General features: G+C 37.2%; 1 protein-coding gene across 3 annotated transcripts in view; it reads left to right on the plus strand.

The window, feature by feature from the left end:
• Nucleotides 1–26,319, plus strand: part of SLC9A9 (solute carrier family 9 member A9) — a 171,868-nt gene that overhangs the window by 27,703 nt on the left and 117,846 nt on the right. For all 3 annotated transcript variants that reach the window (XM_085069497.1, XM_085069499.1, XM_085069498.1), the window contains 2 exons: nucleotides 9,326–9,441; nucleotides 17,553–17,658. In XM_085069497.1, the coding sequence (XP_084925623.1) occupies nucleotides 9,326–9,441; nucleotides 17,553–17,658 (222 nt within the window). The remainder of the gene's footprint in view (nucleotides 1–9,325; nucleotides 9,442–17,552; nucleotides 17,659–26,319) is intronic.

A 26,319-nucleotide genomic window follows, 5' to 3' on the forward strand; every position in this document is an offset into this window, starting at 1 on the left:
CAGTAGAATGGAAATTTTGTTTCTTAGACAAGACACAACCATTATGAAACACCCTGTAATGGGAACAGCATGTTCTGTAACTGGGCATGTGCACTCCTTAGTTAGAGAAGTGCTCTTCATGAGATGCACCAAATCAATCTGTCCTAGAGATATTACTTCCACAAACTGTTCAGGAATGCTGTGGTAAAACTCTCTTTTATGCATCCAACTTGTGCCTGTATAAGTCTTTTTATCAGATCCTAGTGCTAGAAAAATAAAATACGTTTGTTTCGAAGGTCGTTGTGCCTTCAGGGGAAAGGAAATGAAAATCTGGACAGGGAGTGAAGTAGATCTTGACACATCTGTAGATTTATGCTAGAGGTTCACTCATATATCCTACAAGATCCTATAGGTTTATATCCTAAACCCCAGAAGGAATAAGAAATAACTTCCACCTGCTGCCTTCTGCTAGCAATAACTAACCAAATTTTTTGGCAATTCCTAAGCTTAAATGGGGTCTATCCTTGGCTGTTGTCAGTGAGGAGCATGGATATAGGATAGAGCCACAGTGCTTACTTGAACTGATGTGTAGTTGGGCTTTGTGCAGTGTGAACTGTAGTAAAAGAAGGAAAAAAAGAATTCTACATAGGGCATTTGCCACAGTTAAAGGCTGGGAGGATCTCCCTGGTATGTCAAGATCTGTCAGAAAGCAGCTTGCACTCTGAATATCTAGAACCTTCTTGGGAATGGGGACAGGACCTTTTCATTGGCATTGCCATTCACTGCCTTGAACTTGTCCAGTTGCTTGGAACATACTTAAAAGCAAAATATTAGGGATTGACTTCCCTTGTCCCATCCCTCACACTCTCCACAAATAGCAATTGCCTAATGTTCCACGTGTTTGGTTATTATTAGTCTTTGCCCCAAGGGATTTACTGTGAAAATGCTGCACCTCCTGAGGCTGAAGGTAGATATTTCGGCAACCAATGTGGCAGAAATTTTTGGGACCTTTGAGGCTGGTCACTGGCATAAACCCTGAGGCTGCTGAGGAGCAGGGGCTGGAATGGACATAGAACAGACATAGGGAACATAGAAACAGAAGTTGTCTTACTTCCATCTTGTTGCCCAAATTCACTCTTCCCCCATTCCCACTGCTGCAGGTGTGGTGATCAACTGTGGTGATTAACTGTGCTTTGTCATAAATGTCTTGAGGCATCAGAGAAAACAGTCAAATCTTCTGCACATCAGTCTCATTGAGCTACTTGTTCCACTATTTGACTGAGCTAATCCAATAAAAATGCTAAAACTATTTCAAACATGTTTCTTTATAGTTCATTTCATGCCCTATTTTACAGCAGGTTATTCTCTAATCTAATTTACATTATTCTGAAATCACAAACTGATCCTAATTACCTTTTAATGATAATACAAGCTCATTTAAAAGGAACATCAGATGCTCCAGTGAAAACCTACTGTAGCAGTTTCTTGCAAATAAGATCATAGGGTTTATGTATTTTAATATGAAATATTAAGTGAAAACATGTTCTTGTTTTATATGTTAAATTCAATATTTACACTGTATTTTCAAATGTGGGGCAAAAGTGTTTCCATTTCAGAATCTTTGTGGGGGTTCATTCTGAAATTTAGAGGAGAGCTGAATTATTTGTTAATTAGTTCAGTATGAATAATAACTACAAGCATGAGTTTGTCTTCAACATAGATACATAGCAGGTTAGGATCCAGCAATGTTTCCATACTTGGAGGAAGTTCAAAACATTATTGGTTCTCACTTTCTTGACTCAAAATACTTTTCTTCTGAATTTCTGCTGAATTAGACTTGTTTTTTTCCTTTAATCATTCAGATCTGAGAGGTTTGAGGACTTGCCATAGACAGGTCTTTTATACTAATATTCTTGACTGTCCTGAAAACTATTTCTGAAAGTAGGATTTTTCTGTTATATAGAGTTCTGAAGAAAACTCATGTAGAAATTTTTTTGACACATGGAATGTTCCTGAGGTTGAAAAGACAAAATTATCCTCATGTATCCCTCTGTCAATATAATAATAAGGTGATATACAGTGATATTAAATGTTGGCATATTTGAAGCTTCAAAGGTAAAGAAAACAGATACAAAGTTTGGTTCTTGGTCCATAGCTAATCTGTGACACTTAATGCTATCAGATGTGGTTAAAGCCATGGATTTAGCAGAGTCTTTAATATTGAAGTAAGACATTTATATTGATAATGGGATGGGATTAGGGGTCTTAACATTTCAGAATACAAAGCACCCACTCAGCTGAGAACTAGAGAGAAACTCCTTGTATTGGAGGCAATTTTATGAGCTGCAACAGGTTTTCTTGAACTTACAAAACCTCTAAATATTTAGACCAAACTAAATTCTTTAGAATATTGACTTCTTGTAGGTAAAGAAGGAGCCTTGCATGTTCTGATTGCTAGAATTATGATAATCATTGAACTGTCTCTCTGGTGAAATGAATTCATTGCTGACTGACTGAGCCAATTAACCAGTGAACACAATTTACCCAACCTCTGACTGACTTTGTGTGTTAGTTCAGGATGAGACAACAGTTGTGTAATCTGAGAACTCCGAGTTATTGACATTTAATTGCAGTGGTTTTAGACAATACAGTCACTGTCTTATTTTCTCTCTGTAAACTGGGTATTTTCAGTCCTTTTTTCATAATGAAAGTCTCTTGGTGTCACTAATATTTTTCTTAGAATTCCACCACCTTCTGTACAAAAGTGATTTAGGAATTCCTAAAATAATTTTCATTATTGTATCTGGAAAATCATATGTCTGGCTTTTCTCAATTTAATTTTCACTGTCATGAGCATATCTATCACAAAATATGTGTGGAAGATTGTCAGTAATTCATTACATTTTTGAAGGTTATCTCAATTTATAACACTGAGTAAAGTAAATCTTGAGGTAATGTTTAAATCTGTGTAGTGCAATAAAATATTAAGTGGCACTATGACTTGGACACAGTACAGTTGACAGTGTTTCATGGTTCATTTACCCAAGTAATTATTATATTTTACTCAGCACTCAAAGATCAAGTGAAAGTTTTTCATTGCAGTGGTTCAGGTTGTTATGTATACAATACAAAATGGCTCTAATTTAAGTGGAGCTCAGGAACACAGGGATCCTGAAGCTGTGTAGTACTCATCAGAGAAATATTAAAAATACATTAAGTTATATTGTGCAGTTTTGGGTCGTGGTGAACCAGTTTATATGTCTTTGATGCAAAATGTTGTAAAACTATAATACAGTAAGGGCTATTTAAATCTCTGTGTGAAAAAAAAATATGAGATTTAAAAAAAAAAACAAAAACAAAAAAAAAATTAGAAGTACCATTTATTGACAGTTTCCAGCAAAGATTGGTGACCTCTACCAACTTTTCAGCTCATGTATGTTCACACTCCTCACTTCTGCTGCACTGTTAGCATTTACCAGCAAAATCAACAGTTGTATCTGGAAATTTTGAACCTGGGGAGAATGGGTTTTTTCCATTTTAAAGGAAAGCATCTCTATATTTCAATAGCTATTACACATGGTTGAATGTAGTAGAGAAGACTAACCAAAATAAAATTCATACTGGCATGTAGCTATTCTTTACTTTCATGAACACAAATCCATAGGAAGATGTTTTTAATTAAGCAAAGGCTCAGACACTGAGGCTTTCTGAGCACTTGGGCATTCTACATAGCCTTGTTCAAGCCAGTCCTAAAGCCTCAAACACAAATATGGTTGGTCTTCCCTGAAGTGAAACACCTTGGGCATGACAGCCCTGCAATTTTGAAGCCTCTTTCAGATCTCTTCACTTTTTCTATTACCAGTGGCCCCCAAACTGACTGATACAGAAACCTGGGCTGGATTTTTTATTTACATTCAATACCTGTTTGCTTGATTGAACAACTCTGAACAGCCTTCACTCTCCCAAAACTCCAGTAGCACAGGACTGTCTAAGGAGCCAAGCTACCTATGGACCCATGGTTACTGAAACACAGTCTTTCTTTCCCTTTCTCTGAGGTGTAAAGTGTGTTTCTCTCCATTTAGCATTCCCAGAAGTATTTCTCTCCATTTAGCATTCCCATATCAGAAGTATTTAGCAAATACTTCTGATTTCAGTAGTAAACAGAAGATGATCTGTGACTACTAACAAAATCGTGGTGGTAGATCTTTTGCATTGCTCATTGGGAGGAGTCAAGCAAAGGCCCTTTGCACCTCCCAGGAGCACAGCAGTGCTCACTGGAGCTGCTTGTCAGATCTGATGATGCTAAAGCTTTGTAACTGCTAAAGCTGTGTACTTCTGATGCTCAGCTGTTGGACACTCACTGTGCCCCAGGTAACTGGGGATGCAGTGCATTTGTAAAGGCAGGTTCTTTTCTGATCTCTGTTATTTCTATAGCCAGAGGGGTTTACTTCCTGTGTGATTTATACAGAATAACTTTAGGTAATGTTACTATTGCTTTATTGTTACCTGACACACTTCAGTGAGGTTTTCTCCTGCTTTGATTAGTGAGAAAATGATTTTTTGGAGAAAAGCCCATGGTAGTACCCTTTCTAGTGATAAAACTGATTTAAAAGATGACTAAAAGAAGGAAGTAGCAGTACATAAAGCAATTTGAAATAATGGATCACTGCAGCCAGAACATTTGATGTGAAGAATTCTATTGTATGGACAAAGTTATAGAAATATATTGGTATGGTAGAAATAGAAAGATCAAAATAAAGGAATGAGAATTTAATTTTCATCTCTACTATTTATGTTTTTCAGCACATATTTAAAATTCTGACATGTGACTTCTTTATTTCTATTATGGTATCAGTCAATCACTATGTTACTTCATATATAAGCAAGAATAAAACCATCAACTTTTCCTATTGTTGGCTAATTAATATCACTATTCCTTATGAAAAAGAAGAAATGTGAAGGAAGAAATATTTTTCATCTTTTACATGCATGATTACAATCTGTAGCTATGTTCAACTGGCTTCAAGCTACAAGATAATCGTGTCTAGATAGGGTAAGATTCTTTAGGGAATTAGACTATGAGATAAAAAATTCTCTGCAGACTAGAAAACATATTTGGCAAGAAAGATTTAAATTACAAGTTTCTTCCATGCTACACAGCATAACTGCACAAACACTTTAAATCTGGAATTATGCTTTTAAAACCTTTAACACAATAAAGACCCATAGTAGGATTCAGCAGTGATAATGCAATGAATAACAAAGCTGAAGAAAATAAAACTGCTGATAAAATCATCAGGCAGATGGGGCTGTCTGTACCGAGGATACAGGGCATGTGTGTGTGTGCTGTATATCTTCACTTAGCAGGTTCTGTTACATTCTATTTATGTCCCCTACAGCTTTAAATTAGGAGTAGATTCTTTTAGAACTGGTAGGTTTTCCCATTTTAGTTTGCATGAGAGGGTGCAGTTACTTTTCAAAGAAGCAGTATCCTATAAACCAACCTGCCAATATGTACTTATTGCCAGAACTTTTCAGCTTGCTCTACTGCAGAAGGATAGGAGCTGTGATGCCAGGTCCTGCAAGCTGATGATGTGGCTGGGATTTTTAGGAGGCAAAGCTCAGCACAGATTTCTTACCTGACTACACCACTGAGATGTATTTTTTACTACAAAAGATTTGAAGAATTTTTTTCAATTTGCATTTGTTTCATCTCACATGTAGCTAAGGTATCTTATGCACTGTCACCTTTGTGCACTGCTCATGCATATCCAGCTCCTCTCTGCAGTTCTTTTGGACACCCCTGCTGTCTCACATTGCCAGAAGTGCTGCTCCCGGGCTGGATTTTAGAGCTGCCTTCAGGAATGCTACAGCCTTTGGCTATATAATTACATGTCAGCTCTGCTGCTTACTCCATGTTGCTTATATGGCCTTTTTAGCCACCCATGTGATTAAAACTCTTGCCAGACTTTCAGCCTTCCTGTCTTCATTCCCCTGGTATCTTTTCCCTTCCCAGAGTGGTCTGATCCCATTTCTGACTACTTCTGTCCTTGGCATCTTTCCTGCAGCCTCCTCATTCTGCAGCAGATATACCCCACTTGCCTCTGCTCTAAAACTACAAATTATCTCTCTTCTACTAGCAGTATGTTGGATAGAGGTTTTTCTATTTAGAGCTTTCTGACAAGAGCTTCCCAAAAACCCCCAAAGCAATTTTGCTGTTTCCTTTCAGATTTCTTAAACCCAGATGCTGCTGTCCCAGTCCTAGAGTAGCCTTCCTAGAGAGCAGCTTTATAAACAAACTCTCTGGAACATTCCAGCGGCACACAGACAGCCAATGTGCTTTCTTAACTCCTTTCCTGAAAGCATAGCAGAACTGTGGTACTTAAAAAACTGGACCCCGCACAAATGAAGATTCTTCCCCCCTGCTTTTTAACATCAACAAGATTCAAAATTCAGTCCAGCTTCAAAAATATAAGGACAACCTAATGCTCAGAATAATTAAAACCTTGAAGAGTTTTTGTTCTAGTTCTTCAGTGTCTGTTATTTACTTTGATTTCTGTCAGGTTTGCCAGTTTAAAGGGTTTTTTTGTGTTGTTGTACTGAGATTGTTTGTGGTTTGTGTGGTTTACTTGCCAGTTCATACTGGAACTTACGGTAGTTAAAGTTCAGTTTCCCAGAAGAAGATTCTTACTTCAGCAAGTCAAATATTTATATGGTGTCTCCTCTACAGTGTAATGACAGCATTCTGTGCAACATTTTTTAGAGATGAGGCACTTTGTAAGCACCAGATTGCATAATCTGGAAAATTCTGAATTCTCATGTGTTTCATTACATTACTGTTTTTCTCTTTTCCCGTTGAAGTGGTAAAATACTTGCTCAAGCTTGATGGGTCCCTCCCCAGACTTTAAAAAAAAAAGTTTGGGTGTAGAAAATGTCAAGTCTCCTGCAGCAAAGCTAATCTGAGTTTTAGTCTTCTATTCTTTCACTTTATTAGTGTTCCAAATCTATGACAAATCAGTTATTCATGAATATTTTTCAAGTATCAAAACATCACTAAGTCCACAGAAAATAGCTTTTACTCTATATTATCAGAGAAGGATAATTTAGAACACAGAGATAAAGGTCCCATAGTTTAAGAGGCAACAACTTTACCAAGGCATTTTCAATATAGATTTTTTTAAATTTAAAATTATATAAAATAAAATTACTTTGCAGTACTATTTTAAAATTAAGATTTTCAAAGCCACATTGGAAATCAGAGTTACACTGATTTGTAATCCAGGTTCTGTTTCCTTTATATAGCCCTGAAGATCTCAGTTCTGAAATTCTAAAACAATAAAAAATAAAATTTAACATTCTCTATTAGTAAAAATGTAAAAAAAGATGATTTCACAGAGAGGAATTGGAAATAGAAGCACTATCCTACTCAACAGATTCAGAGCTTCTTGTGTTAACTCCATTAGTGTCAATAGTCTGCTCTGTGTCAGCAGTGAGCCCTCGGCTGGGACTATGTCCCAGTGGGACAGGAAGGTTCTGCAGGAAATTCAGTCACTGCTGTTTTGATTTACTTACAACTTATTAATGGACATTTTAATAAAATTTTTAACATACATTAGATGGATTTTTAAAGATTAATAAAGCAATCAAATTTACTGAAGTTTGGCGTAAATTTGCTAAAAATGTACTGTATGTATCAAATGAAATGACAGCAGCCTTAAAAATCAATAAGAGTACTTTTTTCCAATTCTGCCATATAATAGCAATAGAGGCATCAGTGCAGAACACTTCCTTGGGATTAATATGCTGCTGTCATTGGGGATGCTTTCCTTGGATTGCCTTGAAGAGCAGCTGCGTTGGGTAGTACTGGATGATGTGTAATGTCTACCATTGGGAGCTCAGGTATCCAGCTGGGATCCAACTCTTCAATATGTAGAATTATCATTACGAAAGTTGCCAAACAGTTAGAACTTAGTTTTATTTACTATTTTAAAATATTTTTTAGATTAGGAAGAAGAGGATCTCTGGTCAAAACTGCAGGCAGGTTTGGGCAATTATTTCTAAAAGACATGGCTGTACTCACTGCCATTACTGTGGCTTTTGAGACAACTGAAAATTGAGAGAGCAGCACAGTCAGTTTTTGAAGGCCCCATTCCCTAAAGCTGAAGAATTTTGCTGGGGATAAAAAGACTAAGTTCAATGCAGGGTCTTGTGTCATTATTCTTTGGGAAGGGAGAGAAAGTGAGCTCATCAATCAAGGAGAGCCACAGCTGGATACAGCGTTTAGGGCAATTGGTGGTGAACTGTTTGCTGGAGAGCTTTTGTAAATATGTACACAAGTACTCAGGGCCACCGGGGAATGCTGTGGTGACCTATCTGCTTCCCTCCTTGTGCAATGCAGTGAGCTTGGTGAAGTATCTGAAAGCGATTTGTAATTAACTCTCGGGCTGTTTGTTAATTGCACTTTATCTGTCCCTCAGATCTGTGCTTGTGTGACTCTGGGAGCACCTCAGGAGGATAGCTGAGGGCAAAACCTAGCTCAGGATGAGCATGCATGGAACTTGTTTAAATGATTGGTTTGGGGTCTGTAGTTACAAGAGCACAGTTGTCGATTTACATGTTTATGGAACAGGTATTGAGTGAAATGGGGTTTATTATTAACTAGACCAAAAATTTACAAAATTGTAAAAATCTGCAACAGGTTCTAACAATAAGTGAGTCTTTTTTTCAAGTTATTTCAATATTCTTATTGGAATGTACATTTCAGAGAGCACTGCCTAGTTATGCAAACCAGTGATAACATTTCGTGTGAAACTGGTGAGGCTGTAGCAGTGCATTTTGAAGTGTGACTTTGTTACCTCACTGTCACTGTCAGTTGTTAACTATGTCCATTTAGAGACCTTCTGTGGAACTTTGAGTGCTGCTAACATTTAAAAGCTGATAGAATAAAACAATTCATTTAGAAATACAGAGCAAGCCACAGAGCTGATAGTAGAACTGCCTTTGTTTAAATGTTCTACATTAGACAAATTAGTCTTAATAATGTCTTCTTAAGCTTACTTTATCTTTCCTTTTGAAAAATAAACAGCCCAAACCATTGTTCTCTGCTACTAGCAGATGACAGTTATTCAGAAAACCTTTGATTTGGAATTGTCTCTGATATTTCAATACAATATTTGACAGTTGAACAGGAAATAGAACTTTTATATGATACTAGTTTATGTTCAGTATTCATGTGATACATTCACTGAAAAGAAGCTACAGAAAATAAGAACCTGTTTAATATTGTAAAATAAAGATAAGTATTAAATACTCTGTCTGATTACCAGTCTTATCTTTACCCTGACAGGCTGATAATGTATGGCTTTGTGAAGGCCATGGTACACATTGGCCAATTAAAGGAATGGGAATTCCACTTCACTGACTGTTTATTTTTCGGATCACTGATGTCTGCCACAGATCCAGGTAACCATTTCAAATAAATTACTTTTTCAAAAGCCAGAAGAGTGAATAAGAACTTTATATGCTGTAGAAATGTTCAAAATCTCTGTTCCTGATTTTTTTCTTTCCTTAGTTGTTAAATATCTGATATTCTGATAATCATAAGTCAAATCAGCTCCAGAGGTCCCTTGTGTTTTTTTCAATAACCAGTTTTCCTAGGTCTAGCTCACAAACTTTGTGATTGAGGTTGCTGAAAAGATTGGGAAAATGTTGTTCTCTGACCTTCAGGACAGCACCTGTTGATTGCTGATATGAGAACTGCTGTAAGCTGGAGCCTCACAGCTGATAATCACAACCTCACACCCACAGCTGATAATCACAACCTCACACCCACGGGTGATCTCACCCACTTTAAAGATATGGCGAATGGAGCTTTCAGGTCAGGCAATGTAAATACTGTTTATAAGGTATCAGTTACAACTTGAGCACATGAGAAATACAATTCTAAAAAACCAGATACCAACAAATTGACTTGAATTTGCAGATGTGAGATTTAAAACCTCAAGTTACAGTAAATGGCAAAGTCTGGAAAGCAGACTCAGTCAATTTTGGAATCACAGAATTACATGATCATTTAGATTTGGAGGGATGTCTGGAGGTCTTCTAGTCCAACCTTCTAATTAAAACAGACTAATCTCAAAGTCAGCCTAGGTTTCACAGATTTGTCCAGGGCTTGTTATGCTGAAAATGTTAATAAGAGTACTCAGATATTAAAAGGAAAGTATTGCTATTTACAGCTGTGGGAACACAGTAAAGGCGAAAAGGCAAACAGATATTTTTTCTATGTTATCTACTAAGATAAAGTACAAATTCTGCAAGGGTACATTGGATTTTTGCAAAATTTTCAGTTGAGCTGATAAAAGAAATGGAACAGAAAATATTTTGTGATGCATGTGAAATACTGCATTAGTGTAAAAAAACTACCCTCAAGAAGCTTCTCTGACAAACTTAGGAATAAAGCTTTTGAATTCCTAGCTTTTAAAAGAAATGAGAAAAAGCTATGTTGTTCTACACTTTCTTTCCAGTCTTTAAATGAACTCTCAATATTTAACAAAAGATTTTGGGCTTGTGATTTGTCATTCTGACTGCTTACAAAGACGGTATAAAATAAGTTATTTCCACAAAACCAGTTGTTGCAACATTACTGTAAAAGCTGCATCAAAATGTTATTCTCAAATTAATCCAAGCATCCAATATGCTGCCACTTCTAAGATCACCCAGCTACATTAATAAGATTCAGCACATGATTGGAGCCTATCCTCAGAACAAGAGAAAAATACAGAAGTTGGAAGCACAAGGAAAACCTAAGAAAATAAACTGCTTATGGAATAAAAGCATCCTTACAATTTCCAAGTATGTTTCTTGATAGTGCTATGAATAGGGTTTTGCAGCTGGCTTCATTTCTTCTCCCATTTTCCAGACCAAAACTATTTAGTTTCACAAATGTTGACTTATGACAAGTAACATGTAAGACAAAAGCACTGATTTTGATTATAGGAGTATTAAATCACCACTGATTAATCTGGAACAATAAAGAGAAAAAAAAAATAAAAACCAGAAGCTCCTCTTGCACTCTAAGGAATTAGTGACAAGGGTTACTTTCCCAGAGTATTAAACAGGCTTAGAAACAGGCTTAAAAAAGCTAAAGCTGCAGTTGAGAAAACTATGTTTAGAGTGACAAACTGTCATTGATTAATATTGTTTGTAATTACTCCTATGCTTATGTAGTGTTTGTCTAGTGCAAGTCCAAGACTCTCTTTAATGTTCAGTCTTGCTCCCTCTGCCATCAATTCACAATATTCTAAGCTGTTTCATGTGTTCACTAATCTTATCCATAAATTTCAAACCCTCAAAGACTGAAGAGAATTTTGAATTAAGTTTTTCATTAATTAAATTGTCGACCCTGCTGAAAATATTTCATTGTGTTGTAGGATTTGCTACTAAATTATAATCTCAAGGATGTAAAGAGCTCACTGGCATTCCGAAATCAGTTAAAATATGGTGCCCTAGAGGACTGATACATATTATGGCATAAAATAATCAGTATAAAGATTTTATATGTGATATCTAGGGTTCATTTTGGGATTTTTAAAGAAATCTTTAGTAAAATATTGTTAGTGTTATCAACAATAAATTAGTCTTAAGATGATAAATTCCTGTCAGATTTGCTACATGATTTTTCATTTAATTCTTCACTGTGTAGGATTATAAACTCATTTCAAAAAGAGATTTAATTTCCCTTGGCTGTGGAAAGCAATTAAGTCTCAAAAGATGCTAAAAACTGATCTGTTGACTTGACAGAAGTTGGTTTGATTGAGATCCTTATGTGTAATAGTAAAGATGACTGATAGATGTTTACATGTTAAATAAAGACTTTTACTGTCAGGGCAGTAAACAAATGTATGCCAGCTAAAATTTTCTAATATTTTTAAGAAGAAGGAAATAATGTCATAGCACTCTGTAGGGTTTAGTTCTGAAGGTTATCTGAAGATTTTTAATCTAGATATTTTTGCATAAAAAGAATTCAGAAGAATTTCTCTTATATGCTATGTGTTCCCTAACATAGAAAAGTAGCACTTGAGCTAAGATTAAGAAATCAGTTTATGACTGGATATACTTAGGACTGTGTTTTGCATTATAGACTGTGATCCTTCAATATCAACAATACTTTGTGATGCCTCAAAAAAACTTTCATGTCTCTAGAAAGGAAAGTTAGAAACTTCAGGGACAAAACAAGGTTACTCTCAACCAAGTAGTTCATCTTACACAGAACATCTCCTTCCAATAGTTTAACACTTTCAGTAGAGAAAGTTTCTCCTTTTAAGGCTCCAGGTGAGAGGTTAAATTGTAAGAAATAGAATTTTAAAATTCCCAAATTATGCCTTTTTTATTCTTTGATTTAAAACACAGGACCAGTATTTACATTTTTCTTTACACTCATCAATAAGCATAATTTATCACGTTGTCAAGGAAATCATACCTTCTTGTTATTTCACCTGCATAAAACAGCACAGATTTCACTGTTTCACTGTTGAAAGGGTTTGATTTCTAATGTACCCTGGCTCTGGGAGGGTTTAGGTGTGATCCCTTCGAAGGGGACAGAGCAGTTCTTTCCCATGTTCCCTGCATGTGTCACTCCTCAGGAGCAGCCCAGTGAGTGAGGAGAAGGTGCTGGTGAGGAGCCCTCAGCCCTTGGTCCCTGCCTGCCCATCAGGGACCTGCAGAGTGAAACCATGGACTGGGGAATTGTGGCACAGCTGGACTCTGTGACTGACAGGCAGCCTCAGTGCCCACATTCAGGGGATTCAGGGTGCCCATGGCTGTAATGGAATCATGAACAGAACAGACCTGGAACAAGGATGGAAAGATCAGACCTCTGCCTCAGCCACCAAACCAAGCCAACAGTACAGCTCTGGCAGTCTCCACAGCTGCTGCTGTTAACATGTTCTGGGCAGTGACCTTCCCATCCAGAGAAATTTCACATACCTTTAGCCCTTCCTTTTTTTTTTTTTTTTTGTTAATTTTTGACATTTCAAATGTAGAAGACAGATTTACCTTTACAGAGTTTGCCGAAGCACAGCTGTTTCTGAGCCATGTAAACTCCCTTACCTTTGGTCACGTTGGCAATCACAAGGCTCTTCCCTATTTGAAGTTACTATGGTTACAGCTGAACTGGAGCTGTGGGTTGCACTGCTCTTGTTATTGATAAAATTGGATATTTATCAGAAAGAGTAGTTTCTGTTTCTCACAAAATCAAAGGATTTTACATTAAGAAGAATAATGTATAAATACAACAGGGTAATGCATTTCAAACACTGGTTATGTAAGACTGTTTATAGATGTGTTTTTAATTAAAATATATGTCTTTCTTCTTATTCACCACTGAACTAACCTGTGAGTGCTGTGACATTAATAGAGAAAGGAGTCTATAATTCAAATTAAAATCTTTATTTTTAGCCAAAGTCAATAGGAAATAAAAGTTAGATTTCTCTCATCTTGTTTTTTTCCCGTTTGATGCTGCCCTCCTAAAAGAATTTGGGGCCATGAGCTATGAAAGATATTAATAGTTTTAGTCAGAAGACTAAGGTAGAAAAATACCTGTACTTTACATAATGGTGTAATTTATTTTCTGAGTTTCCTTATTCTTTTAAAAGTAACAGCAAAGCAGCATTGGATGCAATTAGCATAGGGATTGTTGTAGTTTAATGATATTTCAATTATATCTACTTTTTACAGGAATCTATAACAAACCAAATTGTTTTTACATATGTCAAAAGACACCTTTCACTCCACAGATGCTTCTTATGATTTGGGTACAATCTAAATTGTGTTGGGCTTAGCATGTGACAGATGTTACCTCAGTCCATGAAGTCAAGGAAGAAGTGAATCAGACTTACACTGGTATAAATACTGTGAAAATCTTAGATGCTTCACTATTTCCTGCTTCTCATCACTGAATTTTTAACTGAAGTTCACAACCCTTTCTGAGTCAGCAGCTCTGGTACACGTTATTTCAATCTGTGTCAGTTTTCTGCTGCCACAAAAGCTGTTTGTACTCCCAAAATGACCTGTCCTTCCAGCCACTTCTTCACCTACCTCTATTTCTGTCCTCATATGCTTACATTGAAATAAGAGATGCTGTGTACTTTAATGAAAAGTAGTTTGGTATTTTTATAATACATATTGTATCTAACGAATTATACAAGTCTTTGAGTAGTTACCACCCAAAAAACCAAGCCCTGCTAACTGTTCCTCAGCACTGCCTTCAGAAAGCCAGAGGCCAAGCTGACTGCAGTGCAGCATCTACAATCTTCACTTAGATATCAAAGTTCTCACAGACTACATATGTTACTCTGGTATAGGATTATTTTAAAACTACTTTCCTTGAGTTTCAAAGTTATCCATTAGACAACACATGATGTGACTTCATTGGACATGATGATTATTCCTAGAGCATTATTTTATCCAGAGGTAACTTAAATTAACTTTCTTCCATAGCAGCAAATCACACCCCATTTAATGTGTCCATTCTGACCTATGCCCATAGATTATCACAATTAATGAAGGCAAACATGACTAAGGGGAAATGACTAGACAGTGGTGGTCAAAACAAGGTGAAAATGTTTCCCTGAGCTCTTAAACAGGGTGGAGGTGCTAAAGATCCTGCAGTTCTCTATTCTTAGGCAGAAACTGTTTATAATTTCATTAATGAGTTGGCTAACGCAACAGAAGGTGTTTCTGTATTGTACAATATTATGCTGAAAGGAGATTGCAAACACTTGAAAGACATGATTAGAACTTAATATGATTCCTGTAATGATTTAAAATAGACAAGGATAAACGTTACACTGAAGAAAAAAGCATCTTCATAGACAGCAGATAAGAAGTGAGCATTCACTTCTGAAAAGGATTTCAAGTTTACAACCTATGAAAATGAGTCATAAGTACAAATACATAGCAAAAAAAGGAAAACAGGATTTATTAACATGTTCTACAGCATCTTTTCATTCTATTTCTCGTCAGCAAGTGTCAACTACATTACTGGGATCTGGTTTTAGGCACTGTATTTCAGGAAAGATATGAGCTGATTAAAGGGCAAGAAAACATTACTAAAAGGAGGAGAATGAAAGAAGTGAGTCATTTTAGGGAGGAGATGTCTGAAATTAGTCTTTGAATAGGCAAAATGCTGCTGGAAAGAAAATCGGAATAAATATGACAAATTATTCATCTCTCATTAGGCTAGGAATGGAAATTACAGACTTGAGCAGAAGGGGAGATTTGGGTTAGACATGATTCAGGAATAACTGCATTTATAAATTTTATGAATACGGAAGAGTGAGTTAGTCTCCCTTGGGATTTGTGGTACCAGCATCACTTCAGTTCTTTAAAAACAAGTCAGATAATATCTGTCAGCAGTGGTACAGCTGACATTTCCTCTGTTTTGGGCCAGAGAGGCAGAGGGAGAGAGCAGAGACTAGAACCTTTCAGTCAGGGTCAGGCAAAAAAGATCCAATAACCTCCACTGGCAATGGGAAAATATTTGAAATGGAAGATACTCTCTAAGAACTAGGTGAACTGGGGACTTTCACCCAGAAGAGGCAATTGATGCATTACTGTGTCACTTGCTTTATTATTTTGCTTTCATTTGAAAAGATTTTAAGTCATATTTTTGGGGTAGAGTTGGGAGAGACAGCAAGAAGAGAAAGTTGTTTACTTGTGAGGCGAGAGGAATGTGCAGGCATCTGTCTAATTGGCTTGGCCTCTACACACACCCCAGCAGTACACTGGACTTTGATTACTGTTTTCTTTTCCTTCTATCATTATCACAGGGACTATTAATGAAAGCACAAACTAATTAGCTAATGAGCAAAAGCTGAAAGTGGCAAATAGTTTTAGAAAACAAGTCTGTTTTTATGCCAATGACATTAGAGAGCAGGAGACTAAACCACATCCACGTTTAGCACATTAAGTCAGCATTGCTAATCAGGCAAAAACTTGAATATAGATCTTGGTGAACCAAGAAAATATCTTTTGTCAATAAGGCTTCTGCCTACACCTTTGAGCTATTCTGGGCAAAGAACTCTTTTCCCAGTTTAAATTATAACTGCAGTGGGAGTAGATGGGTGAGGTTACCAGGATGGCTAAATATAACAATCTAATTTAAATATAGCTATATCAGCAAATGTTCAGCTACACACAGCTCCTAAATTTTCTTCTGTAGAATAACACTTCCAAAATTCTTCAGCAATAACACATCAACAGAGATCACTTTGACATAAAATCTCAGAGTAAAACTGAGAATCTATTTTGGGTTTATAAACTGATTTTGAGATTACATAGATATTTAAGTGCCATTTAGAAAATCTTAGCAGTAATGCTTTCAAAGTTCCAAGAAATGTTATTAAGACAAAGCATAATCAGTTGGTCATGCTTTTGTGTGAATTATCAGCAGTCATGTGAATGTAAAAATATATAATTTTCCTTTCTAAAATGTCAGATGTGAACATGGCATTCCAGAGGCACTCCTAATCTTTGGGATTCCTGGGCTATGAGGACAGAGTCAATCGCACAATTATGTACTAGAAAGAGACCAGTAAAGCAGTGAGCTGCCATGTAATTTTTAACCAGGCAAGTAATTGGAGGTCTTTACATTAAATTCTGTTTGAAAAAAGAAAGCTCTGCTTTGTCCATGAAAAAGAGAAAATAATAATAAGAATACATGAACAGAACAGACAGCCTTCTTCAGTTGGAGATTATGAAGTGCAAGATAGACCCTAGGAAGGACTGTGATCCCCTGTCTGCAGGGAAGGAAACTGAGGCACAAAACAGATAAGGCCTAAGTTAATCTCTACAGGACTTAATGACCTGAATATGATCCAAATGTCTAAGTGCTTCTGAGGATGTGTGTCTAAATGATTTGCTCACCTTCAATTTAAATTCAACACACTCTATTTTTCCTGTTGCACTGGTAAACTGAAAATCAAATATAGGGTATTGGTCAGGGAGAAGGAAGGAACTTAAACTACTGATATGCTGGAGCAACCTCAGAATGGGCTGCAGGTGCCAGATATCCTGGTGTGGGTCAGAGGCTCCTCATGAGCTGCATCCAAGCCGAGTGTGGGTCAGGGCTGGGCAGTGGTGATGCCTGTTCCTTAGTGAACACGTGTAACAGATGGATAGGTGTTATCTTCTCCTTCTGAAAACAGCTAAACCACTACTCATCACACACAAAATCCACAGCAAAACCCAAGATTTTTCAGCACCCTTATTCCTCTGTGGTCACAAGATTGCAGTGCTTTATGCACAGTGAAATATGCCGTGACATTTTCATCTATGCAAGGTTCTCAGTGTGAGAGGGAAAGCTTCTTTCTAACTCAGCTGGAGCACCAAAACTCACAGACTTAATGAATTTAAGGATCTTATATATTCCAGTGGATCCTTTTAAATTCATTTTTATCCACTTAGGCAGTGTATAGGACTGGGCTTCTCAAAACCAATATTCTAACATTGTTTTACTTCTTGAACTGCCAGAGGAGTATGAAAATAACAACTCACTTTGCTTTGTTTCCATACAGTGACAGTCCTTGCTATTTTCCATGAGCTGAATGTGGATACAGATTTATACACACTCCTGTTTGGAGAGAGTGTCCTAAATGATGCTGTGGCTATCGTGCTGACACAGTAAGTTACACCCACCTCCACTCTTTACTTGGTGAGATAATGAAAGCTTTATCATCACTGAGTCCATTCTCACTGATACAGTTTGCTCTAGTAGAGCTATAGTATTTGTTTTGTTATGAAGATGTAGATTTAGAATTTTCCTTGGTTTGTTAAAAACTAGAATTCCAATATTGTTAATAGTAACTATATATCCAGCATGCAATTTTAGTTCACATTCTTTAACCCAGAAAGAGGTATATTCTGTAAAATTATAAACTTAATTTATTATGATTTCTCCTCTAAACAAGGTATCTTGGAAAAATGATGCTAAATGAGAACCTAGGACATAGGGCAACTTTAAAATTTGAGACAGGTTCTTTTTATTTTTGGACAGATTCTATTTATTTTAGACAGGTTTTATTTATTTTTATATTGGAAAATCTAATATTTTCCAAGATTAAAACCACAAAGTGGTACACAGTATTTCAGTTTATCTACTTCTGTGTAGGCAAGCTGGGAGAGCTTCAGCTGATAATATTATCTTAAATTTATATATAGCTTTTTTATTCTCAGGAATCCTCAAACAGATCACAAATGATGGGCCAAAATCACACAAGTATGTGCTGTCCTAAAAACACAGATGCTAAGTACATGATTAATGGGATCTCAAGTTTACTCCACTCTGCATGTATTATATGCTTCCTGGAGCTTTGCTAGAAATACAAATAATCTTTTCAGATAATCTTAAAAGTAACAGAACTGCAAAATCAAATTCAGTTCTCCATGATGCTTGAAGATGCTTCATAGTAAGCCTGAATTCAGTGCCAACCTTCTCCTTAAAACATGACCCCTTGAACTAGGATTTATCCTATCCTTTAGGAAAAATAAAAAAAACTTTTAAAGAGTTTACAGTAGTTAAAAAATGAGCTTAATACTTTGTCTGAAGCCCCATGGAGTTTAAATTTATAGTAAGTGAATTGCAAAAAAACCCTAAAATTTGTTTTGCAATACAAAAAAGAAATAATTTTCCTATTTAATTTATCATTCTCCAAATATCAGTCTAGCAGCATTCACCTGCAGTAAACCCCTCACATTGTTTTCAGAGCAAGAGCAATACTTTCAAACACTCTCAAGTGTCTGAGCACAGCAGTTCACTATTAGATGCAGCATGGCTGTCACATCCAGGGACTGGGGTTGGAATGTGGCACTTAGGAGAGTGTCTGCTACATCAGATAATAAAAGGCACTAAAGGAAAACTAAGCAAACACCAGACAGCTCGGTAGAGAGAACAGACAGAAAAGCATTGAAGCAGCTATTAGAATTGGAAAGAAGCATGTAGGTGACAATAAATCTGAGATTTGTATCTCTCTCCCTTGGCATTGTTTAATAACAGCCTAGACATTTTCAGCTCATTTAGACTCTTCATCTGTTAGTGCAAGGTTCCCAGACTGAGAATAGTAAGGCTCCAAGCAAGTCAGGGGAACCCAGAATGTTTTAATTTCTTGTTTTCAGTCACCCTGATGCCAAAGCACACAGATCTCCCCAAGGTGAAACTCAAAGGCAGAACAAATCTAAAAAGAAAAGTCCCATCAGATAGTAAATGATTCATGAGTTTCTAAACTCTACTCTTCCCAGTACTCAAGTCTAGGTTATGCATCTCAGCCTATCTCCTTCTCATGTTTTCTTTGCTGTACATAGGAGACTACAAATCTTTACTATAGAATCTCTTGTCCCTGGAAAATTGATGTATTTTGTTGTATATTCACTGTGACTGATACTTTGATTTCTATAATCATTTGTAGAGACTGAAGAGAATATATGGCACCATCAGTTTCACATTTCATTACTCTCTGGCTTAAATAATCAGTTTCTCCACAAATACAATGCTTCTGCAACTCAATATGCTCTTCCTGTAGCATTTTAGGTAAAGATATACTGTTAATAATGTCAGCTTCAGGTCATTAATACGCCACTAAACCAACCTGAGTTTAAATGAAGAATATTGTTTTTCTGTCACTGCAAAAGAACAGCTATTTTTTTTCCTGTAACCCATACCGTTCTTGTGTGCAAACACAACATGTTCATAATTACAGCAATAGAAGTCTATTTAAAAAGGTGTGAGAATAATGTTTACAAATCTGGAAAAGCAATAGTAAGTAATTTAGTATACTATATAATCACAACCAGAAAAAAATAGAATACGAAAACACACATTGTCTTTCATTATCTAACAGAACAAATAAGATAATGTCTGCAGGAGTGACTCACTGCAGGAAAGGCAGGAAAAGAGAGGAGGCCTTTATGGCTGGAGGTGGCAATTTGGCAAGGTGAAGGTAGTATGGCTGTCTGCCAACAAGGGCTTAGATTGATCTCTCTCCTTTCCTTCTGCTTCTCCCTCCAAGCTCTATTTTTCCTGTGCTGTTTTCATTTAGTTTAAGCAGGACAGCAGGACAGCTACCCCTGCATTTTTCCTATGGATTTAGCAAGTCACACGAGCTGTGTGCTGCTGCAAGAGTGTGTACAGACAGTGGCCAATTGCCCTCAGAAAATACCCATCAAGGACACAAGTTCTCCAGGCCAATTTAACAACTCTCCTCTGGCCATTCTGCCACACCAAACACCTGGGTGTTTGTGATAATTGCAAGATTTCATTTATACTGTGCTATTTTAAAATAATCTTTGCAGGAGGGATCACTGTGACTCAAATTGACAGCAGTGGCTGCAGGAAGGCTGACAAGCTGTTGTGCATCTGGGAGAGCTCACACACACAAGGGCCTCTCTAAGCAAGGGCATTGGAGATGGAACGAGGGTTTTCTCCTATAGAAACAACTTCCACAGTTCCTTACAACCTTTCATTATGAGGATGAAATTCTCCTTTAAATAAAAAGTTGGTGAGAATTCTCACAGAAAATAAACATCAAGAATTCAAAGTATTTGAGAAAAAATGAGAGCGGAGCCTGACAAGACAATACTTGTTAGGTTACTAAACACGTCTGCTTTTCCCAAAAAAACTCATGTGACTAATTGTGCCACAAATATTTCCTACATACTTTGTTTTCCAGAGTACCTACTGAGGAAAATCCTGGTAAAAGTAGTTTCATGGTTTCACTTAAATATTTCCAGGATGAACATATACCAACTCCAGCCATAGCCTGCCCCTTTCTCGCTCAAAAAATACTTTCATTCTAGTCTAGTCATACCTTATACAAGTTAATATCATGCTCAAAGCATTCTTTCTTGGCAGAAGGTGTCCTGGAAGCTTGTATAGGGCTTTCTAAAATAACATGGTGAAGGTAACTGATTTATTGAAAAGGTAAAAAATTTATTGAAAAACAGTATCAATTTCCAGGGGAAATAACTCAGAAGCCAGAGTTCAGCTCAGCTTGTGCTGAGCACCCCCTAAGGTTGTCTTTTCTCAGACAGTGATCCCTATAATTATCTTAGGCAGACAGGAGAATTCCTTCTGACACACTGGTGATTCTTACTGGTAAGCACAGTCATCATGTGACTAATTTTAGTACAGTTTAGATCTTTTCAAAGTGTAAGAAACTCTTGTGATATAATGGACATCAAATAGAAAATTAATAAGAATCTTTAAACCTTTCTAATTTTAGGTATTTGTTAACCTGCATTGTTCTGTGGTTTTAATTCTGTTATTATGTCATTGAACTTGAAGGTAGCATAGACAGGAGAGAAATGTAATCAGAGACTGAAGAAACTGATTTTTGACAAACATCAAATATAGTTGCAAATATTCAGTCTATGTTTCATGTTGTCATTGGCCCGGTGAGGTAACTGTCCATTATCTGCAAGTGTTACTTTGCTATTTCTCACAATTTCCAATTGTTATTCCTTGTGTATTATACATTAAAATCAGCAGTTCTGCAAAGGACAAGAACAGATATTGTGAGTATGCTGCTGAATAATTAAGTTGGGAGCTGGGAGTAGCAGGAAATAATATTGGCTTTGAAAGCTGTGATGGGTGTCTCCTTGATGCATATCTCAGTAGATGTGAAGCTCCCTTTATGATTATATTTTTCTTTTTTTCTTTTTTTCTTTTGTCATGGACTGTCTCTAATTTGGATCCTTTGCTCTTCCATTTTTAAAGCATTTTTCTGTATAGTTTTTGCCACACTTTGATCCCTGACTACACTGAATAACAAATTTTGCAGAGAAAAGACAGCTGAATATTCTCACATCATATTTTTCGCTCAAACTGCAGTTATATTCAGAAAGTGGCCTTTGAAAGTGACATCATGGGCTGCCATATGTACTATGTCAAAACCTTTTGTTTTATGTGTATCAATTAAGAAACAAAGACTTTTCTCTTAGCTAATCCTTTCTTTCAGTTTTCTCCCCACCTGTAGGTACCTGGGGTTCGTTCAGTTTAACACAGTGAATTCTGAAAGCCTGAATCCCCTAATTCATGCTGAGATTTGTTAGGCACTATTAGCAAATGGCAAAAAGTATGATGGCATCAGCTTTGAGTCATCACAAAAGAAAGAAAAAGAATGTTGGTTTCTCCATAGCCCTTACATTTTTAGCCACTTTTTAAACCCTGTATTCATGCAATTTCATAGTGTCTTTTACCATACTATCTCAGCCACTGGAGTGAAAAAGAAACTCATTTAAGTTCTACTTATTTTCAGTGTGTATCTGAGTGCAGACAAGATGTTATTCCCGCATTCTAGGCATAGCAGTACCTGAGAAATCGTGTAAAAAACCACTTCTATCCATAAGTGGGCCCTTATGTACACACAGTTAATAGCTTTAGTGTACCTACACATGAAACTCTTCAGCCTAGGAAATTCTTTTTCAAAATGATAAAAGCCTCATTCCTTGCCAACTTCTGTACAAAGCGTGCACAGAGCCTTTACAGAAAGGAAAGAGGGAAATAAAAGCACCTGTGCCATCAGACAGATGACAAAAACATAAAAAGTATCAACACATGCAACATTTTCCCGCTTAAGGAAAATAGATTTCTAAGTGTGAGAAGTGCTGGTGAAATGAAGATGTAACCAAATGAGCTGGGGAAAGCAACAAATGGGCACTGTGAGGGCATGACTAGGAAAAAGAAGCAAGAAACAAAGATAGGGCACATTGTGTAACTACAGATCATGACAGTGATACATAAACCTGTAGCTAGGACTCTTTAGAGGGAAGAAAATCTTGTTTACTTATAGGGATGCAGAGGAAAACCTGATTATCTTTCTCAGATGCAATTTTGCAGTTTTATATTGTTTTGTTATGAATGTCTATGTTGAAATCTTTAAGCACTGCATCAAAATCTACTCCTGCACTGTAGAAAAGTGGCAACAGAATAGGAATCAGGACAGCCATTCTAAAGAGTGATACACTGCAATCAGGCAGGGAATATGAATTCAGAAAAGGAATGAGATTCTGCCAGAAATCCAGGGGGTTGTTCCCAGAGCCTTTCTTTGTAGCTGTCTTTACATGAACTGGTTGGGCGGCCCTGGAGGGACTGAGGCCTGTGAGAGCTCAGTTTGAGCAGCAGCAAGTTTAAATGAGGGGTTGCCTTTGCAAAACCTGACCTAGAAATCACAGCTCAAAGACCATCCCTGGAACCCAACAGGCACAGGGACAGTTGCTCCATGGTACTGACTTCCATGACCTTGAATCCTTGGCAAATAATTAGGGATTTCAGTGCCTATGAGCTACAATTCTGGACAAATAACTAATGATCTCTGGATACAGAACTTGCCTCAATCCAGATGAATACTATTTGTGATTTTATCCCTGCAAAAATTCCGGAGGAGGGATGTCTGTAACAATGTGGAGAATAAAATAGAATCCCCTGAAAACCTGAAAGCAAACAAAATGCTGGATGGAAGTTCAACCCAATCATTTCACTCACTGGTTCCCCTTAGACAAGATGAATTTGGCTACTATTCCCAATATTGTTGGAAAGGCTTATATACCAAGCAGCCATTCAACCAAATAACAGAGTAATTTATAAATTAATAGGGCAAGAAGTTAATTGTGTAACAAGTTAGTGAGTGATTTTAAAATGTAGATGAGGAGTCCTTTTCCTCTATTATTTCTATAATAATGAAATTATAGTTGTCCATCTGCTCTTTTTACCTTTGAGGAAGGGTTTAGTCCCAGCTTATTTTGTTGATGATAATTAGAGTTTCACGTCACTGACCATCTGGAACAGGAGATGTGAGCACTGGGAAACTAACCAAACTTGCTATTAACAGGAACTTTAAAAGAGCATCTTTCCCAGAATAGAGGAAATCCCACATAAAATGTTTGTGTCCTTGCTCAATAAAGCTCTATTTCTTTTTTCCTTCATGAGCTTTACTGTACAGACCAGTGTTATGCTTAAATCAGAGGAAAAAATGCTGTTGAATTTCTATAATGCTTGTTAAAGCTGGAATTTCAGTATGAAAATGGGCACTCAGAACAGAATGTTTTCAGGAGTTAATTCTCATTACTCTATTTTCTTTCACATTTCACTATTTCATATCCCTTTTTCCAATATTCATGGCACATTAAAATTTTACTTAGGATCTAGTTAAAATATGCTAAAGGTCTTCCTTGCTAAGGTGCTGGGTCTCGCTGAGCTGGAGTTCCTTTCCCCACGGCAGCCCTGGCAGAGCTGTGCTTTGCACTGGCAGCTGGAAAGGTTTTGGTAACTCAGCAGTGTTTTGGCTACAGCTGAGCATTGCTGGCACAGCATCAGTGCTGTCTCTCCAGCATCCCAATGGTAGGAGGTGGGCAAAGCCTTGGGAGAGGACACAGCCAGGACAACTGACCCAAACTGACCAAAGGGATATTCCATACCATATGACATGCTCAGCGATAAAAGCTAAGAGAAAGGAAGAAGAGGCAGCTAAACGTTACTGCATTTCTCTTCCAGAGCAACTGCTGCATGTACTTAGCTGGGCATCACCCAGTGATGGGAAGCAGAGAATAAAACTTTTGTTTTCCTTTGCTTTCAGACACAGCTTCTGCTTTATTAATGGGCCTTTATCTTCACTCCTGAGCTTTTTCCCATCTTCGTCCCCCCACCCTATCCTGCAGGGGAGAGGGTGATAGAGTGGCTGGGTGGGCACCTGTCATCCAGCCAGGGTCAGCCCTCCACAGTTCTCTAATTGGCACTGCTTTGTCTGTGCAAGTTATTTGAACAGGCAGCCTTCAGTTGCAGACTGCTAAACTAGAGTAGATTTCAGTGAGCAATGTTACGGAGATTGCCCTCAGGGATGTATGAAGATATAGCTTAGCTCAAATCAGCTGGGAATGTCTGTACTTGTCAGACCCAATCAAATCAGAGTAGCTGCAGGTATCTCTGCCCATTTATGCACAAACAGACGGGTAAGTTTTAAGCTCAGAATTAAGATCGCTGCTTGCAGTCCTTGCAAATCACACCTAAGTGGCAATTATTTGGCTACACTTTCCCTACAAATGACCAAACTGGCATCAAAGCTTCTTCATTTCAAAGATTTCTACTGGGAACTCTTCAGAACTGAAGTACAGCCTGGTACAAGTCAGCCTGGTTTTTGAGCTCCTCCAGAGGTTTTTTCCTGTCCAAATAACTTTTCTGTAGTGAATAAGACCGATTTCTCTGAGAGCAAGATAATTACATACAGAGGCTAATTCTACTTATGGAGACAACTCTCTTTTAGTTTAAAATGGCAGTATTGATATTACAGAAAGCTCATTTCATCCCCTCTGGATGAAATACTGTATGTAAGAATCCGTCTGGTTCTTTCAATAAATCAACATATGTTTCATGTCTCCTGGCAGAGAAGACAGAGGAGGATTGTGTCAGAAAGGTGAGGGAGACCTTTCCACCATTTCATTTGTGGGGTAGCCACCAACTGCCCAAATCCTTCCCAGAAATACAGTATTGGAGAGCACAACTATCTCAAAGAGACAGAGAGCTTCTTGCAACAGAATGCTCCATAAAAATTCTGTTATTCTTTGGGGATCAGGTCATGATTACATAAAAGAAGAACCCATTCCTACTGTGGGAGAATGGACTATTTCCAGTGGCTACCCAGGAACACTAGGAAAGACTGATGTCTCTTGTGATCCCTTTGTGAACCCCTCCAGAAGCTCTGTGCTACAGTTCAATTTGAATTTAATCATTATGACCTGCTTGAAGCCGTTTGGGTTTTTTTACCAAGAGTATCAGGTAAACTGCTTCCTGCTGGAACCCAACCCTTGATCTTTAAAGACTCAAATCCTTAAGCTGAGGCTGTTGGAACTGACATAACTCTCCATGAAATTCTTTTGCATGTGCATATGTGCAAATATATATATATTTCTGTGTGGAAGGGAAACTGCCCATAAAGCACATCAACATAATGCAAGTGTTATCAAGTACTCAAAAGTTACATAATGCCCAAAAATCTTCATATCTTACAAAGGAGGAATTGAGAGGCACCTTTTGTAAACATTTTAATCAAATGTAATTTGTAAGTTTATTTTTTCATACAGAGGAACCTCCCACTCTCCATACCCAAGATATTATTTCAGTGTGCATATTTCACCTTTTAGACTAGGAACTTTAATGGTTTCAGGATATACTTTTGTCACTTGAGCAAAGAGAATAATTGATAACAGTAGCATCAGCTGCCTTCCTTCAGTGCCAGGCACAGCAGGAGCGACTGCAAACCTCTAGCTACTGCACTTCACAGCTACTTAAATGACGAG

This window comes from Lichenostomus cassidix, chromosome 9 (genome assembly GCF_008360975.1).
Source record: "Lichenostomus cassidix isolate B80296 chromosome 9, HeHo_3.0, whole genome shotgun sequence".
Taxonomy (NCBI): domain Eukaryota; kingdom Metazoa; phylum Chordata; class Aves; order Passeriformes; family Meliphagidae; genus Lichenostomus; species Lichenostomus cassidix.